This window comes from Salmo salar, chromosome 15 (assembly GCF_965601325.2).
Source record: "Salmo salar chromosome 15, fSalSal1, whole genome shotgun sequence".
Classification (NCBI taxonomy): Eukaryota; Metazoa; Chordata; class Actinopteri; order Salmoniformes; family Salmonidae; genus Salmo; species Salmo salar.
In genome coordinates, this window is record NC_138305.1 from 80,682,178 (window position 1) to 80,699,850 (window position 17,673).

The window sequence follows — 17,673 nt, forward strand, 5'->3', positions numbered from 1 at the left end:
GGATGAGGCAATAACAGTGTGATGTGGGTACATGTTTAAAGTCATAGATGGACGTTTTGTATATTTTATTTAATGTTCTGAGAGTATGATTGTTTTCATTTTATTACAGGAGCAGCTGCCTTCTTTCCGGGGTATTTCATTTATTGATTTATCTTTGTGAGATTTCCTGGATAGAAACTGTCATAACATGTTCCATCAGCCTTGATACATACTCACTCGCTGTTTATAGTTATTTTGCTCAAGTTACACAAGGTCAGGTGATTTTCAGATGATCACATCTGGATTATTCAAGTTCAACATCCAATTTCTGTTTTTTCTTTGAATAAAATGAATCATGTTTTTAAACTAATCTGTTGGCATGATAATTGGGAATACATGTTATATCTCTAATGAATACATGTTATATCTCTAATGAATACATGTTATATCTCTAATGAATACATGTTATATCTCTAATGTCAACAACTACAGACCAGTATCCCTTCTTTCTTTTCTCTCCAAAACTCTTGAACGTGCCGTCCTTGGCCAGCTCTCCTGCTATCTCTCTCAGAATGACCTTCTTGATCCTAATCAGTCAGGTTTCAAGACTGGGCATTCAACTGAGACTGCTCTTCTCTGTGTCACGGAGGCTCTCCGCACTGCTAAAGCTAACTCTCTCTCCTCTGCTCTCATCCTTCTAGACCTATCTGCTGCCTTTGATACTGTGAACCATCAGATCCTCCTCTCCACCCTCTCCGAGTTGGGCATCTCCGGCGCGGCCCACGCTTGGATTGCGTCCTACCTGACAGGTCGCTCCTACCAGGTGGCGTGGCGAGAATCTGTCTCCGCACCATGCGCTCTCACCACTGGTGTCCCCCAGGGCTCTGTTCTAGGCCCTCTCCTATTCTCGCTATACACCAAGTCACTTGGCTCTGTCATATCCTCACATGGTCTCTCCTATCATTGCTACGCAGACGACACACAATTAATCTTCTCCTTTCCCCCTTCTGATAACCAGGCGGCGAATCGCATCTCTGCATGTCTGTCAGACATATCAGTGTGGATGACGGATCACCAGCTCAAGCTGAACCTCGGCAAGACGGAGCTGCTCTTCCTCCCGGGGAAGGACTGCCCGTTCCATGATCTCGCCATCACGGTTGACAACTCCCTTGTGTCCTCCTCCCAGAGTGCTAAGAACCTTGGCGTGATCCTGGACAACACCCTGTCGTTCTCCACTAACATCAAGGCGGTGACCCGATCCTGTAGGTTCATGCTCTACAACATTCGCAGAGTACGACCCTGCCTCACACAGGAAGCGGCGCAGGTCCTAATCCAGGCACTTGTCATCTCCCGTCTGGATTACTGCAACTCGCTGTTGGCTGGGCTCCCTGCCTGTGCCATTAAACCCCCACAACTCATCCAGAACGCCGCAGCCCGTCTGGTGTTCAACCTTCCCAAGTTCTCTCACGTCACCCCGCTCCTCCGCTCTCTCCACTGGCTTCCAGTTGAAGCTCGCATCCGCTACAAGACCATGGTGATTGCCTACGGAGCTGTGAAGGGAACGGCACCTCCATACCTTCAGGCTCTGATCAGGCCCTACACCCAAACAAGGGCACTGCGTTCATCCACCACTGGCCTGCTGGCCCCCCTACCTCTGAGGAAGCACAGTTCCCGCTCAGCCCAGTCAAAACTGTTCGCTGCTCTGGCACCCCAATGGTGGAACAAGCTCCCTCACGACGCCAGGACAGCGGAGTCAATCACCACCTTCCGGAGACACCTGAAACCCCACCTCTTTAAGGAATACCTAGGATAGGATAAAGTAATCCTTCTACCCCCCCCCCCCCCCCCCTCTTAAAAGATTTAGATGCACTATTGTAAAGTGGTTGTTCCACTTTACAAGGTGAATGCACCATTTTGTAAGTCGCTCTGGATAAGAGCGTCTGCTAAATGACTTAAATGTAATGTAAATGTAATGAATACATGTTATATCTCTAATGAAATTGTCTTCAGTTGAGAGATGTTTTTACCATGACAGGCATTCTATTTCAGTTTCATTGAAAGACAACATAATGAACCCATATTGTTTTTTGCACTTCTGATTAATACACACAATCTGTAGTATAGATGATTGTTGTCAGGGTTTATTCTTCAACTGATTGTTCTGCCACATTTTCAAACATAATCTACTGCAGGGTTCATCAACTAGTTTTGGCCTCGTTCCAAATTGTTTCTGAGCTACAAGTCGGCGGGCCAGAACATAATTAGTAATTACTATTAATTACTATTAGCACAATGAATTGGCCTACACTACAAATGAAACATGTTAAACATCGGATTAGTACATAATAAACTCAGTGACAATAACATAATCATTTCGATCTGAATATGCTCATAAAATCTCCCTGTGTCTATTTATTATTATCTTTGTCTATTTCTATGTGCATTGATTGGTGGGGTCTACGTAGCCTACTGTATGCTACACCATTGTTTTTAACGTCAACATTAGTTCAGAACAATTAGATTGATAGCAAGAGAAAATGTGCTCTCAAAAAGCATCAAACGAAAGGTGGATAATGAAAATCGAAGTTTCAGGGAAGAATGTGTTCATGATATGTGATATGTGTCCATCTTACCATCTTTTCCCAATGCCAAGCCAGTGTGTCTTATTTACAATGAAAATGTCGCTGTTTTGCGAATAATTAAATATCAGACGTCATTATGAATCTAAACATGGAACTTTAAAAGTGGCCTCCCGCTCCAGACAGAAGCGTTAACTGCAAGCTACACACATGGCTTTTTTGGCTGACCAATTCAGTCACTTAAACAGGTTAAATCTGCAATTATAAGGAAGAGGGAAGACAGTTGCGGACATGGTGGAAAAACTTGAGGCCTTTACTAGGAGGTTTGAGTTGTTTGATTTTCATCTGGAAGGCTATTGCACTTCAGCACAATGAAGAATGCCAGGCAGAGGGACCAGACAACTTCTCCACCAGATTTGAAGGCTACAGCATGCCCAAGGATATCATTGCGTTTGTACATGATCCTCTCAAAGTCCGCCCAGGTGGATAATTATCCTCCCTTGCTAAGAAAACGATAACCTCGCTGGATGAGGCCGCAATTCAACCTGAACTAATTGAATTCCAGACATCGAGCCATCTCAGAGGTGCACTCAGGAGTGCCGTGCCTTTGTGAGCGTTGTGGGTGGTATGCTCAGAGGAATACAGCACAATAAAGAAACTTGCATTTTATTTGCTAACAATGTTTGGATCGATTTACGCCTGCGAGTCCTAATTTTCCTATTTGAACGCAGTATAGATTAACCACAGGATCTTGCTTTCACACAAATCAATCGAGGACTGCCTGCGCATCAAATCACATCCATCTCACGCGACATCCATAAGATAGTGTCCGAGGGGAAATGCAACTTTTCCCATTGAGTAACTAATTTAGTGGCCTATATGACTGTAATTAGTAAATACTAACATAATTATGAATGCTTATCCAGAGATATTTAGGCCTCAAGTTGACAGTATTTTCTGTTTGTTCTGTCTTTACAGGAGCAAGCTCTCCCGATACAGACATGTCACGCCCTGATCTGTTTCACCTGTTACTGTGATTGTCTCCAGGTGTCGCTTATTTTCCCCAGTGTATTTATTCCTGTGTTTCCTGTCTCTCTGTGCCAGTTCGTCTTGTATATTTAGTCAAGTCAACCAGCTTGTTTTTCCGCGTACTCCTTTTCTATTCTCTTTTTATAGTCTTCCTGGTTTTGACCCCTGGCTGACTCTGGACTACTTTCCTGCCTGCCTGATCATCCTGCCTAACCTGACCTTGATTCTGCCTGCCCTGACCTTGATTCTGCCTGCCCTGACCTTGATTCTGCCTGCCCTGACCTTGATTCTGCCTGCCCTGACCTTGATTCTGCCTGCCCTGACCTTGATTCTGCCTGCCCTGACCTTGATTCTGCCTGCCCTTCGGTACCTATTGGATTCTGAGCTGGTTTTGACCTTTTTGCCTGTCCATGACCATTCTCTTGCCTACCCCTTTGGATAAATAAACATTGTAAGACTCCTGCCATCTGCCTCTTGTGTCTGCATCTGGGTCCCGCCTTGTGCCTTGATACAGACATTCAGATACAGACATCTTTCCCAAGCTTCTCCTTTTCAGTGCAAGAGCAGCAGATCTCTGACACAAACACTCAAAAATGAGCCCCAAACAGAAAATGCTTGTTTGTGAGAAGGGAAATGTTTAACAAATAGTTCTTAAATAGGGAGTTTTTGAAATCAAATGTTCTTGTATTTCTTCTTTCTAAAATGTCTGATAAGACAAAATAAAGTTTGGACTGTTTTTACTTCATTCTTTACTGTCTTGAGTGTGTTTAAACTGTGCGAGTCAATCTGACCCATACCACAATGGACGTAAAATAGTTTTCAGCGAAGCACAAGGGTTAAGATAAAATGTAAGTTTCGCATTATTTAGGTAAGGTAACTTCCTTCTTGGGAAATCGCATTTGGGAGTTTTTGCATCTCGGTTCTGATATATTTTTTAAATGATTATATGTATTTTTGTATGAAAAAAATATTCATAATTAATTTGGGGGGCCAAATAATATTGCTGGTGGGCAGGATTTGTCCTGCGGGCGGCCAGAACCCTGATTTGCAAGATGTATTGTGAGGCTGCAGGTATGCTAGTGGTTAGAGCGTTGGGCCAATAACTGAAAGGTTGCTAGATCGAATCCCCAAGGTGAACATCTGTCGTTCTTCCCCTGAAAAAGGCAGTTAACCCAATGTTCCTAGGCCGTCATTGTAAATAAGAATGTGTTCTTAACTGACTTGCCTTGTTAAATAAATAAAAAATATTATTTTCATGCAGATGAGAGTGTCAGTGGATATTGCATGATAATTGATCATTGTCTATTTACAAATGGGTTGTAGTGGTTCTCATTGCAATCACTACCCTGTTGCCTGGTAGAATTTAGGAATAATTTGACCTGCTGGTATTTTACATATGTCCTCTCTTCTTCTGCAGAGCCATTGAAACTCTCTTGGACCCCCTGGTGTTACATGCCTGTTATCGCATAAACATGGACACTGCTCCACCAAAAACTATGCCCAAATACTAAAACAGTCATTCCAGCTGGATCAACTGGTTATCAACTGGAGGGATGTGATAACCTCAGGGCTAGAGAAGTGCAGTTTGAATGTCAGGGTTGAAGGGGAAAAATATGGTGGAGTGAGCCAGCAACCAGAGGGTTGCTGGGTCGTTCCATGAAATTAGTGACTTTTGTGTTCCTTTAATATTTTAAGTAGAAATTGTGCGTCAATATTGAATTTTAAAAGCCTGTTATATAAAATCAAGTTCCCTTTAATCAGATTTCTAATATGAATGAAGACTTGCTAAAGTGCCAAAATTCTGCATTTTGACATGTTGCTCTGTGCACCCTCTGTAACTTCTAGGAATATTTTAACCCACTTAACCCCAACATTTCTCCAAGTTGTTTGAATATGGTGAAACAATTCCTTTTGAAATATATATGTTTTACCAAGTTTTACCAAATTGTTCCCTTAATAGTGGTAAGTGGTATATTTGTTTTTTGAGCATTTTTTTGGTACCCATTGCCTGATTTATGAAGGTCAACACCCATTTGTCTCTTTTAGTTTGTGAGTTCTTTGCCACATGTAAAAGGGATTTAACATGCGTGTTACCTCATTTTTATACCCCACAATTCGTTTGTTTTTAATGGAAATGTGAAAGGAATGTTGTAGAATATAACACAATAGATCTGGTAAACGATAATACAAAGAAAAAACCAACCATTCTTTTCTATTTTTTTGTACCATCATCTTTGAAATGCAAGAGAAAGGCCATAATGTATTATTCCAGCCCAGGTGCAATTTAGATGCAAAAACTCCCAAATGCGATTTCCCAAGAAGGAAGTTACCAGCCCAGGTGCCGACAGCAAGACGTATCAATCTCACCAGAGAAAGCATCCGAGAATTAAGAACACCTTGCTAGTATTGAGTTGCACCCCCCCATTCTTCTGCCCTCAGAACAGCCTCAATACATCAGGGCATGGACTCGACAAGGTGTCAAAAGCATTCCACAGGGATGCTGGCCCATGTTGACTCCAATGTTGACTCCAATGCAATTTGGGTGGTGGACCACTCTTGATACACACGGGAAACTGTTGAGCGTGAAAAACCCAGCAGCGTTGCAGTTCTTGACACAAACCGGTGCGCCTGGCACCTACTACCATACCCTGTTCAGAGTCACTTAAATCTTTTGTCTTGCACATTCACCCGCTGAATGGCACACATACACAATCCATGTCTCAATTGTCTCAAGGCTTAAAAATCCTTCTTTAACCTGTCTCCTCCCCTTCATCTACACTGATTGAAGTGGATTTAGCAAGTGACATCAATGACGGCTCATAGCTTTCACCTGGTTAGACCACGTAATGGAAAGAGCAGGTGTTCTTAATGTTTTGTATACTCACTAAAAAATCTTTTACATGCCAGGATGGAAAGCATTTGAGCTATGAGTGACAACAAGCTAAACAGGTTTCCACAAATGTACAAATGCTTTGTTATTGTCTCTGTACTTTCATGCGTGCATGTTTCAATCCACAGGGACTTTACTGGTAATGCTTCCTCTGTTAGGTTACCGATCAGTTTACAGTAAACTCTTATCAGACCACAATAGAGGAACTCCTTATCAGGCCATTACAAGGATTTATTTCTCTTTGACTTGACTTATGGGTAGCAACTCAAAAAGGAATGAGGAAGTATCCAAGAATTACAGAAGGGGAAATTTTATTTAAGTACGTACACACGGAGTCAGTCATTCATTGTTGCTGTGGTGAAGGACAAATCTGTTCAGGTGAGATTTTATATAGTTCATCTGAAAGTAAAGCTTTCTATCATCAAGTAAGATGTCATTCTAATCTACAATTTCAGATTAACCGTCTCATTGAAAGGTGGGAATTATGTGTAGGCTATTGTGTGTGTGTGTGTGTGTGTGTGTGTGTGTGTGTGTGTGTGTGTGTGTGTGTGTGTGTGTGTGTGTGTGTGTGTGTGTGTGCGTGCGGTTAATGCACAGTATCAAAACGAGGAAAGCTTTTAATTCTAGATCATTGTTTTTCTTGTTAGTCTAGGAGATTTAATGGCTACTGAATCGAACTCTGGTCAAGGCATCAGGGAATATGCAGATTTTGCAACAGATACGTCTGGAGCCAGCTGCTCTGAGAACAGCCTGGAGTTCATCTGTGAGTTACGCCCAGGTAAGGGCCTCCAGGCTGGGGAGAGGCAAGAGAAAGACCTGGTAGTGGTGAGGCTACCAGCACAATGCAGTGTACATCAGCTACGTCTTCGTATCTGCATGCAAACTCAAGAGCTGAACTGCCATCCCGATCCATTAAGCCTGTTGGACCCTGAAAAGTTCATACTGCTTTACCCCAAGGGAGAGGACTGGTATGAGATCTTTGACGACTGCCAGGTTCTCCGGACTCTGGATGTACCATGGTCACGTGACTCCCGGGGACGACAGGTAGCTCGCATAGTGGTGTCGCCTCAGCCAGATGACACAGAGGAGAGGCAGAGCCACCACCGTACCCTGGTCAACCTGATTGGCCATGACCTGGATACAGTAGCAGCAAATAGGCTCGGTGAGCTCAGCTTCACACGCAGGAAGCTGGCTTCTCCCCGCCAGGAAGAGCTAAGAAGGCGGGATGCCAGGGCCTATGCAACAGAGCCATGGACCACCTCAGCCCCCGTCCCAAAAATCCAGGAGGAACAGTTCAGCCGAAAGATATCAGTCACCATGCATCACAATGACGTGTGCTTCAGTGTAAAGGTGGATATTAATATAACACCTGAAGGTCTCATAAAAGTCTTCCGAAAAATCATGGTAGACCATTCTCTGGAATGTGAGTCTGGTGACATGGTTCTCAAGGTCTGTGGCAGGGAGGAGTTCCTCTCTGGAGACTTCCCTTTCTCTGACTCCCTGTGGGTACGGCAGTGTCTGAAGTCCATGCAGGCGCTCCATCTGTCTGTGGTCCCCATGGCGCAGCTTGATGAGGACACTGTGAGGGCCGAAGACTGGCCCCTTGTGGACAGCTTCACTGGGCTTTCCAGCTCCCACGAGGAGCTGGCCCTGGAGGGAAAGGATGTGGACGACATCCTCATGATTTCACTCTGGGACTGTAACCGAAAGTTCAGAGTGAAGCTCCTGGGCTTCGACATACCCCAACCCCCTGGCAAGCCTCCTCAGTTCATCCACGTGGAGGCCTCTATCCTCTACGGGAGCAAGGTGGTAACCTCTGTTTGTTCCACACCCAAGGCCTTTGCTGATGAAGTTCTGTGGAACGAGTGGTTGGAGTTTGATATCCTCCTCAGGAATCTTCCCCGTGGAGCTAAGCTGGGCCTGACCATCAATGCTTGCACCCATGATAGTGCCGCAACAAAGGAATTAAAGTCCCCATCCTCTGGTCTTAAAGCTCCAGACCACCAGAGAGGGAAGGGAAAGCTGCTGTACTTTGTGAATCTCCTTCTGATAGACCACAGGTCCGTCCTTAGCCAAGGGCCACACACCCTTCACATGTGGGCCTATCCCGAGATGGAGGAAGAGGCTTTTACCTATAAGGCGGATAAGCTCTCCTCTGCCACCAACCCAGACGTGGCAGAATCCATGGCTATCACCTTCCTCCTGGACCGCTACAGTTTCCCTGTGGTTCTCCCTCACAGCACAACCTCCCCTGGATCCTGCTCCTCTCCTGGTCAGTCTTTCCCCTCATCCTCACCCGACTCCAGCTTATCTGATAAAAGCCTGTCTCCCATCGCGAGCGACCCGTTTGCCAGATCCTCCTCGTCCCCAGTGACCACAGACAGGGCCCGTCTGAGGAGGTTCAGGGAGGAGAGTGTCCAGTATGCCTCCAACCTCCCCCAGTTCCTGCGCAGCGTAGACTGGCTAAAACCCAGCTCTGTGCAGGATGTCCACTGGCTGCTGAGTCACTGGGAACCCCCAGACCTGGATGTCTCCGTGGCCCTGGAGCTGCTCAGTGTGGACTTTGCTGATGAGAGGGTCAGGAAGCTGGCTGTCCAGAGACTGGAGAGCTTGTCTAATGATGAGATGCTGAAGTATCTGCTGCAGCTGGTGCAGGTACGTTGAATAGGGGACGAATATGGAATAGATGGAATCATATGATTGATTTGTCCTTCTGTACATTGAAAAAAACAAGTTGAAATAAGTCTTTAATTATAGGATATCTATGGTTAACATGTTATTTTACAGCCTGGTTATTACCTGGTATTTCTTAGAACTGGACAATTGTATTATCTCTGTTAAGTCTACATCCATTGTATTCGGTGCATGTAACATAACATTTTATTTGATAGAATACAAGAGAGTAACGATTGTTACCAAGAAGTCACTCATTCATGTTGCTCAGCAAACATTGACATAGCACAAAGGGCAGCTTTTCACTGTGCACACTGGGATGTTTGCGACCAGTATTGTGTTATTATTTCTCTCTTTTTCATAGACTCTCAAAGTGGAGCCTTACCATGACAGCTTCCTGGCTAGATTCCTCATCCAAAGAGCTCTCAGAGTATGTGACCTGTGTGTGAACTTCTATGTTTTAGTTTCCAAGGAAATTATTGACTGTGATTTATTGGGGTCACGGGAGTGAACCTGTACCCTGCTATGCTTGTAATGCATAAATAACATACATTAGCTATAGTAAGATATACTTCAATTAACTTTCCTCTGGCGTACAGAGCAAGAGAATTGGCCACTTCTTCTTCTGGTACCTGCGCAGTGAGGTAGCGGGCTGCCCGTTCTTCCGCCAGCGTATGGCTGTGGTGCTAGAGGCCTACCTGCTGGGCTGTGGCCAGGCCATGCTGAGCAGTTTCATCAGTCAGGTGCAGGCTGTGGAGGCACTACATGAGGTGGCCAGTGTGGTCAAGAGACTCTACCCTGACAAGACGGACCTCCCATCCACAGGTGGGGTTCTGGCCTGGCTCCACTGGGATGTAGAACATAGAACATGTCATAGAATATAAATAGAACAAATTTCATTGGGTCAGAGTGGTCTAAATATATTGCTGTGAACGTTGGAATGGTCATACAGATGCCTTTGGAGTGTTATAAAATCAAATTTGATCGAATCATATAAAGCTGGTAACAGATTGTTTGTTCCCCAGCTGCCCAGAGGCTTCAGGAGCTCCTGAGGACATGTAATCTCCCATCAGACTTCCAAGTGCCCTTTGACCCACGCATCAGAGCAGGCAGACTCCTGGTAAAGTTAATTCAGTGTCTGTATGGCAGGAAGGGACATTTTAGCCAGAATGTGTTGTTGCTCTCAGGGTCACAAAAACAACTTACTGTGATTCTAACCCCCCCATGTATTTTACACTCTAACTTCAATGAGTCCTGAGGTGAAATTGAACTTGATTTATCTTAACAGTCATTCTGATTCCCATGTAAAATATCCTTTTGAAGTACTTTTTCTCTCATGGCTAACTACCAGGAAGTTTGAAAAGACAGGCTGAGTGGGCATGGAGCTTATATTCATGAGCTTGCATTGACTGACAGCTCTTTGAAACGCCTATATCAACAAACTTGGATATAGTGTAGTGAGCAATGTTGCAATAAAATGATCTCAATCAAATTTGGTTATTAACAAAGCAAGTCAAACAACGTTGAAATTGCATCAATTGTGTAAAAAAATGTATATCTCCAATTTGACATGTCTCTTGTGATGCGGTTCACAGCAACAGTGATGGATATGTTGACATGACAACTGCGTTAAGTTTTGAACGATCCTTCCCTCCTATTTTGTTCCATGCTGGCTGAAGACCTTAGCTAGCCAGTAACTAGCAAACACCAGACACAGATGAAAAGGGAAACATAAGTATCTTTGCCATAGATGAAGTATAAACGTTTAATTATACTTGCTGACACCCTACAGCCAAATGTCGGCACCAGTAGAGTAGCTAACTAGCTATGTAAACCACGCCCCTCTGCAAACACACCTCCACATGTTGGCCTTCTCCGATGTTGGCCTTCTCTGATGTTGGCCTTCTCTGATGTTGGCCTTCTCCAATGTTGGCCTTCTCCGATGTTGGCCTTCTCCAATGTTGTCCTTCTCCAATGTTGGTTCATGAAAAACATGATTTTGACTGTTCATGACCTTTAATAATTCCTGTTGTTGGTTGTCATTTCATATTATAATATGTTAACAGTCGCTTCCCTCTGGCCAATCCCATTCCCAATCCTCCAATCCCCACAACTCTAGCTGGACAGGTGCAAGGTTATGGCCTCCAAGAAGAAGCCTCTGTGGCTTGAGTTTTCCTCCATGGACTCTCCATGCCCCTCTGGTCCCCCTGTAGGCATCATCTTCAAACAAGGGGATGACCTCCGACAGGACATGCTGGTGATTCAGGTGAGTAAAGACTAGCTAAATGATCGGTGGAAAATACGATATTTAAAAAGTGATTATATGACTTAAAACGTATCTTATTTCCTTGTCAGGTAATGTTTGACTTATATTTGATTGATCATTTGTATGATGTTTCCAGACACTGGTGGTGATGGATTCTATATGGCAGGAGAAATCACTGGATCTGAATCTTGTGCCCTATGGCTGCATCTCTACAGGATACAATATAGGTCATTAACAATAGTTCGATATTCAGTCTCTAATTGAAAATGCACTGTGTCACAATCATTGATAACCACTTACTTATCTGTTTTCAGGCATGATAGAGATTGTGAGAGATGCCGTCACCATCGCTGCCCTGCAGAGGATCCAAGGAGGCACAACAGGAGCCTTCAAGAACGATGCCCTGTTTGAGTGGCTCAAGGGCAAGTGTCCACTCCAAGAGATTGTAAATAACACAGAAATATCACAATTTCTTCCCTCATTTCAATATGGATCAATAGCTATACCTCCTATCTCCACAAATCCCTTTTCAATCTTAGACATGATACAGTAGTTTATGAGAGACTGTACAGAAGTAATTTCGCTTTTCCCCAGTGACATTGTGACATTTTATGCTCATGCTTTTACAATTCCCTGACCTTTGCCCACCTAATCTCAGCACTATCAGGCTATGGAGAGGTTTGTTAACTCTTGTGCTGGATACTGCGTAGCCACGTATGTGATGGGGATAGGGGACCGCCACAATGACAACATCATGATTACAGACCAAGGTAAGAATGAGAATAGTATTATACCTTTCACTAACAGAAAAGAAGAATGGAAGACACAGTTGAAACCATGAAAAGGAATACAAAGGAGGCCGAGATGCAAAAATAAACGTAATTTAATAGATGCTCGAAAGAATAACAAAAGGTGCTAGTGCGAACCACAAAACAATTCTAAACAGAAAACAGCACATATTTCGGTATCACGAATTGCTAGGAGTGGTGGTAGGAGTCAGGCGCAGAGAGCAAAGGTAAGGAAAAAATGAATACATTTTTTCCCGGTACAGAAAACGGTCAACGCCAACACAACAGGCACGTGAACAAAATGACCAACCCAGAAACAACGGGCACACAGTCCGGAAAGATAAATTACGGCGAATAGCCAGCACATCCAAAAAAGCACACTGACAGAAAATAATCCCGCACAAACCTGGGCGGGCTAAGCAGGTTTAAATAAACACAAATCAAGACAATAAGGAACAGGTGCAACCAATAAGACATTACAAACAGAAAAGGAAAAAGGGATCAGCGGCGGCTAGTAGGCCGGCGACGACGACCGCCGAGCACCGCCCGAGCAGGCAGGGGAGCCACCTTCGGTGGGATTCGTGACATTCGGCTTATATGGCTTCATCAGTCCGTAGCAGTGCTTGTAGACCACTGATGAAGGCATAGAAGCCTAAACATATTTATTCTCCCACGCAACGGTAACCTTCCATTGTAGCCTGAGTGCAGACCCATCACACATATTGTCACGTCCTGACCAGTATAAGGGGTTATTTGTTATTGCAGTTTGGTCAGGACGTGGCAGGGGGTGTTTGTTTTATGTGGTTCGGGGTTTGTTGGGCTATGTTATTATGTAAGAGGGGTGTTTGTTTAGAGTGTTCCGGGGTTTTTGGTCTATGTTCTAGGTTAGTGTTTTTCTATGTTAGTTCTAGTCTTTCTATTTCTATGTTTAGTTAATGGGGTTGACCTTCAATTGGAAGCAGCTGCTCCTCGTTGCTTCTAATTGAAGGTGTTATTTAAATTGGGTGTTTTTTTTTCTATGGGATTTGTGGGTAGTTGTTTCCTGTTTTGTGTCTGTGCACCTGACAGGACTGTTTAGTGTCGTTCGTTGTTTTGTATACGTGATTTGTTTGTTTTTTTCCTTCTTTTGATTTAATAAAGAAGATGAGTATACATGTTCCCGCTGCACCTTGGTCTAATCCTTACGACGCCCGTTACACATATGGATTGGAAAAAATAGATGCATCCATTGGTTCAATATTCTCCAGTGTTTTTATTTAGTTTTAGTAGTCCTAGAGTCTAGTCCGGTACTGGCAACCTAATTGAATCCAATGAATTGCACTATGCAGGTTTTCATTTTGACAAATAACTTCCATTAACAAGAATCCTTAACATCCATTTGAAAAATGTACCAATATAAATAATTATAATGGTTCAAAATATGTACATTTGTTGTTGATTTGTCATCAACCATATGTGTGTTCTGTGACGAATTAGTGCACCAATTAGATGTACTAACTGCAGTTAATTTTGCCAAGCTGCTCAAACATTCACAGTGGGCCTTAAGGGAACATGGTTGAGTAACACAGCACCAGAAATACATCTTTGGTGACCTTTTCACTCATGTCAGGTTCACCTTTTCTGCATTATCTGTTTTTTGTTTGACAAAATCTAATTTGTGCCCAGTGTTCAAAGACCAAAATAAAGATGAGCATTTGTATGTATTCTGAGCAGATTGAAGCAGGTACATTTAGTTGTCAGTGGCAACTGTTTTTTATATAAAGTTTTACATGCAGTACCTGCAAGGTCGTCAGTCTTAATGAAACAGCCTGTCCCTTTTCATATCCTGTCCCTTGTGCTTCTACATCTGCATTGGTTGCTCTTTGGGGTTTTAGGCAGGTATCTGTAAAGACCTTTGTGATAACTACTGATATAAAAAGCGCTTTATAAAATACATTTTGTTGATTGATTCAATGTCCTCTTGATATGGTGAGTGGAGAGTTAAAAATGTAAAGCATGTTTTTCTGCTCCAAAGGGAATCTGTTTCACATTGACTTTGGCCACATCCTGGGGAACACCAAACGGTTCCTGGGGGTTAGCAGGGAGAGGGTCCCCTTTGTCCTCACTCCTGACTTCCTCTACGTCATGGGCAGGATCAAAGGTCAACCCAGTCTCTACTTCCAGAAGTTCAGGGTAAGCTGCCTATCTGAAGGTCCTCACTTTCTTTTAAATGTGAAGACTAAATAACTGTTGGAGTTATTTATTATTTTGTCTATCCTTGTCTTCTGAGTTTGTGTATGTTTGTGTAAGTGTGTGGTTGTGTCAAACGAGTGGTTATCCCCACTTGCAGGACATATGTACCCAGGCCTACCTGTCCCTGCGCTCCCACTCTCGCCTGCTGGTGACCCTCTTCTCCCTCATGCTCTTGACGGGGATCCCTGAGCTCAGCGCTGCAGAGGACATGCGCTACCTCCGGGACGCACTGCAGGACGACAAGGGGGAGGACAACGCACGGGACCACTTCCACCAGCAGATAGCAAAGTGCGAGGAACTGGGCTGGACGGTGCAGGCCAACTGGTGGATCCACATGTTGGCTGGCATTAAGTAGAACCAACTTCCAGAACCCCATTTATGCCTGAGATTCATATGATTTTATCATTTGTTTTTAAACCCAACAGAATCAGGTGTTACACAACAGACTGGCATTGACAGGATATAGTACTCAAGTGTCAGGCCAAATTCAAATCCTGCATGAGGGAGGGTTGCTGTTGTCCACCTGTGCGATATGCTCCAGCTGACTAGAATAAATTGTGTTGATTAGAATAAATTGGTATGATAGCATGCGGACAATGTATTACTTCCTTAATGATGTCTACTAAACCCAAATCATATGAACTGTATGTCCTTCATCCTTTAATAATGCTTGGGTTAATTATCTCAATTATAATTGGCTAAGGGTATATAGACGGGTAATATAGACTGTAATTAATGTTGCACAAAGCCACATTCTTATTCATCACTGAATGCATCAAGAAAACAACAAAGGATGAATACAGGAATAAGACGTTCGGTCCATATACATGAATGTAGACTTACGCAAGCCATATTACGCAACAGACATTAAAGATGCGCTATGCAGACATCGCTCTGCCATTTCCTGGTTGCTAAAATTCGAATAGTTCACCTAATCTCAGTTTATGTGACAAAACAAGCGAGTATAGTGTAGAGAATCATTGTACCATCTAACCCACTGTGAAATACCCTTTCCCAACCAAAAATATTGTATTTTTGTTCAAAACCGATAGTAAAAGCCACAAAACCGAAACTTAAGAACGGGAAACATAAAATAGCACACATAGAACTGATCTACAGCTTCTTAGACTTGCTTGTATTTATATTGAGAATGACAGATCTATAACACACATTTCTATGTGATTTTGGTTGGGTTGCCAAAAAAGTTATGTTTTGAGTCTTAAAGTAAGAATTGTCTTAGCAACATGCGCAGTGAGCTCTAGAAGTATTGGGATAGTGACACCTTTTTGTTGTTTTGGCAATGTACTCCAGCACATTGGATTTGAAATGATACAATGACTATGAGGTTAAAGTGCAGACTGTCAGCTTTAATATATCAGGGGAACTGTTTAGAAATTACAGACATTTTTGTACATGGTCCCCCCATTTTAGGGGACCAAATTATTGGAAAAGAATTCACTTATGTGTATTAAAGTAGTCTAAAGTTTAGTATTGGGTCCTGTATTCCCAGCATGCAATGATTACATCAAGCTTGTGACTCTAAAACGTTGTTGGGTGCATTTGCTGTTTGTTTTGGTTGTATTTCAGATTATTTTATGCCCAGTAGAAATGAATGGTAAATAATGTATTGTGTAATTTTGGAGACACTTTTATTGTAAATAAGAATAGAATATGTTTTTGAACACTTCTACATTAATGTGGATGCTACCATGATTACGGATAGTCCTGAATCAATTGTGAATAATGATGAGGGAGAAAATTATAGACACACAGTTATCATAGCCCCCAAAAATGCCTACCTCCCATGTTATTGTAATGGTGAGAGGGGTATGATATGTGTGTGTCTGTCTCACACAAATAACTTTCTCTCTCATCATTATTCACAATTCAAGACTCCGTAATCATGGTATACTGAACAAAAATATAAAAATTCAACAATTTCAAAGATTTTACTAAGTTACAGTTCTTATAAGGAAATAAGTCAACTGAAATAAACGAATTAGGCCCTAATCTATGGATTTCACATGACTGGGCAGGGGTGCAGCCATGGGTGGGCCTTGGAGGGCATAGGCCCACTCACTTGGCAGCCAGGCCCACCCACTGGGGAGCCAGGCATAGCCAATCAGAATTAGTTTTTCACCACAAAAGGGCTTTATTACAGACAGAAATACTCCTCAGCACCCCAGCTCCCTCAGACGATCCCGCAGGTGAAGAAGCCAAATGTGGAGGTCCTGGGCTGGCGTGGTTACACGTGGTCTACGGTTGTGATTCCGGTTGGACGTACTGCCAAATTCTCTAAAACAACAATGGAGGCAGCTTATGATAGAGAAATTAACATTAAATTCTCTGGCAATGGGCACTGGTGGACATTCCTGCAGTCAGCATGCCAATTACACTCTCCCTCAAAACTTGAGACATCTGTGGCATTGTGTTGTGTGAAAAAACAGCATATTTTAGAGTGGCCTTTTATTGTCCTCATGTCACGCCCTGACCATAGAGAGCCATTGTTTCTCTATGGTGAAGTAGGTCAGGGTGTGACTGGGGGGTATTCTAGTTTATTATTTCTACGTGGGGTTCTAGGTTATTATTTCTATGTTGGTGATTTGTATGATTCCCAATTAGAGGCAGCTGGTAATCGTTGTCTCTAATTGGGGATCATGTTTAAGTAGTTATTTTTCCCACCTGTGTTTGTGGGATCTTGTTTTTGTGTTGGTGCCTATTTGCAATTCACTGTCTTCACGTTTCGTTTGTTCATTTATTGTTTTTGTATTTTGCTAAGTTTCACATTATAATAAAGATGTGGAACACTACTCACGCTACGCCTTGGTCCAATTATTACAACGATCGTGACAGAAGATCCCACCAAACCAGGACCAAGCAGCGTGTTCACCAGGTGAAGGATTTCTGGACATCGGAAGGAGATAATGGAGGACAGCGACGACGACGACAGGGTTCGCGGCTACAGAAAGCACAAGGACAATCCCAAGTTTTTTTGTGGGGGGGGGGGGGGCACATGGAGCTGGTGACTGAGCAGAGGGAAGAGCCAGAGACTGTCAGGGTGGCAATGGCGAAGTTGGGAGAGAGTGAGATGTTGTGCAAGTGTGTTCTGCTCAACATCTGACCAGAGGATCCGGTTAGCAGTCTGGTGCAACCTGTGCCGGTTCCACGCTTCTGGCCTCAAGTGCGCTTCTCCAGTCCGGTACGTCATGTGTCTCCTCCTCGCACTCGCCCTGAAAT

At 43.4% G+C, this 17,673-nt stretch overlaps 1 protein-coding gene across 1 annotated transcript; it reads left to right on the forward strand.

Moving 5' to 3' along the window:
• The first annotated feature begins 6,551 nt into the window (after positions 1–6,551).
• On the forward strand, positions 6,552–17,246 carry si:rp71-17i16.5 (phosphatidylinositol 4,5-bisphosphate 3-kinase catalytic subunit gamma isoform). The gene is made up of 11 exons (XM_014145947.3): positions 6,552–6,855; positions 7,125–9,132; positions 9,515–9,580; positions 9,750–9,975; positions 10,176–10,270; positions 11,270–11,416; positions 11,553–11,643; positions 11,731–11,861; positions 12,075–12,186; positions 14,219–14,376; positions 14,534–17,246. Exons 2-11 carry the CDS (start codon positions 7,138–7,140, stop codon positions 14,789–14,791), a joined length of 3,279 nt encoding a protein of 1,092 aa, XP_014001422.1. The 5' UTR covers positions 6,552–6,855; positions 7,125–7,137; the 3' UTR covers positions 14,792–17,246.
• The last annotated feature ends 427 nt before the right edge of the window (positions 17,247–17,673 follow it).

Bases quoted from the DNA above. Each gene is read 5' to 3' on its own strand.
- si:rp71-17i16.5 (XM_014145947.3), top strand. From the start codon at position 7,138: ATGGCTACTGAATCGAACTCTGGTCAAGGCATCAGGGAATATGCAGAT. The intron at 9,976-10,175 runs GTGGGGTTCTGG...TTTGTTCCCCAG, and splicing joins GACGGACCTCCCATCCACAG to CTGCCCAGAGGCTTCAGGAG. The intron at 11,417-11,552 runs GTGAGTAAAGAC...TGATGTTTCCAG, and splicing joins AGGACATGCTGGTGATTCAG to ACACTGGTGGTGATGGATTC.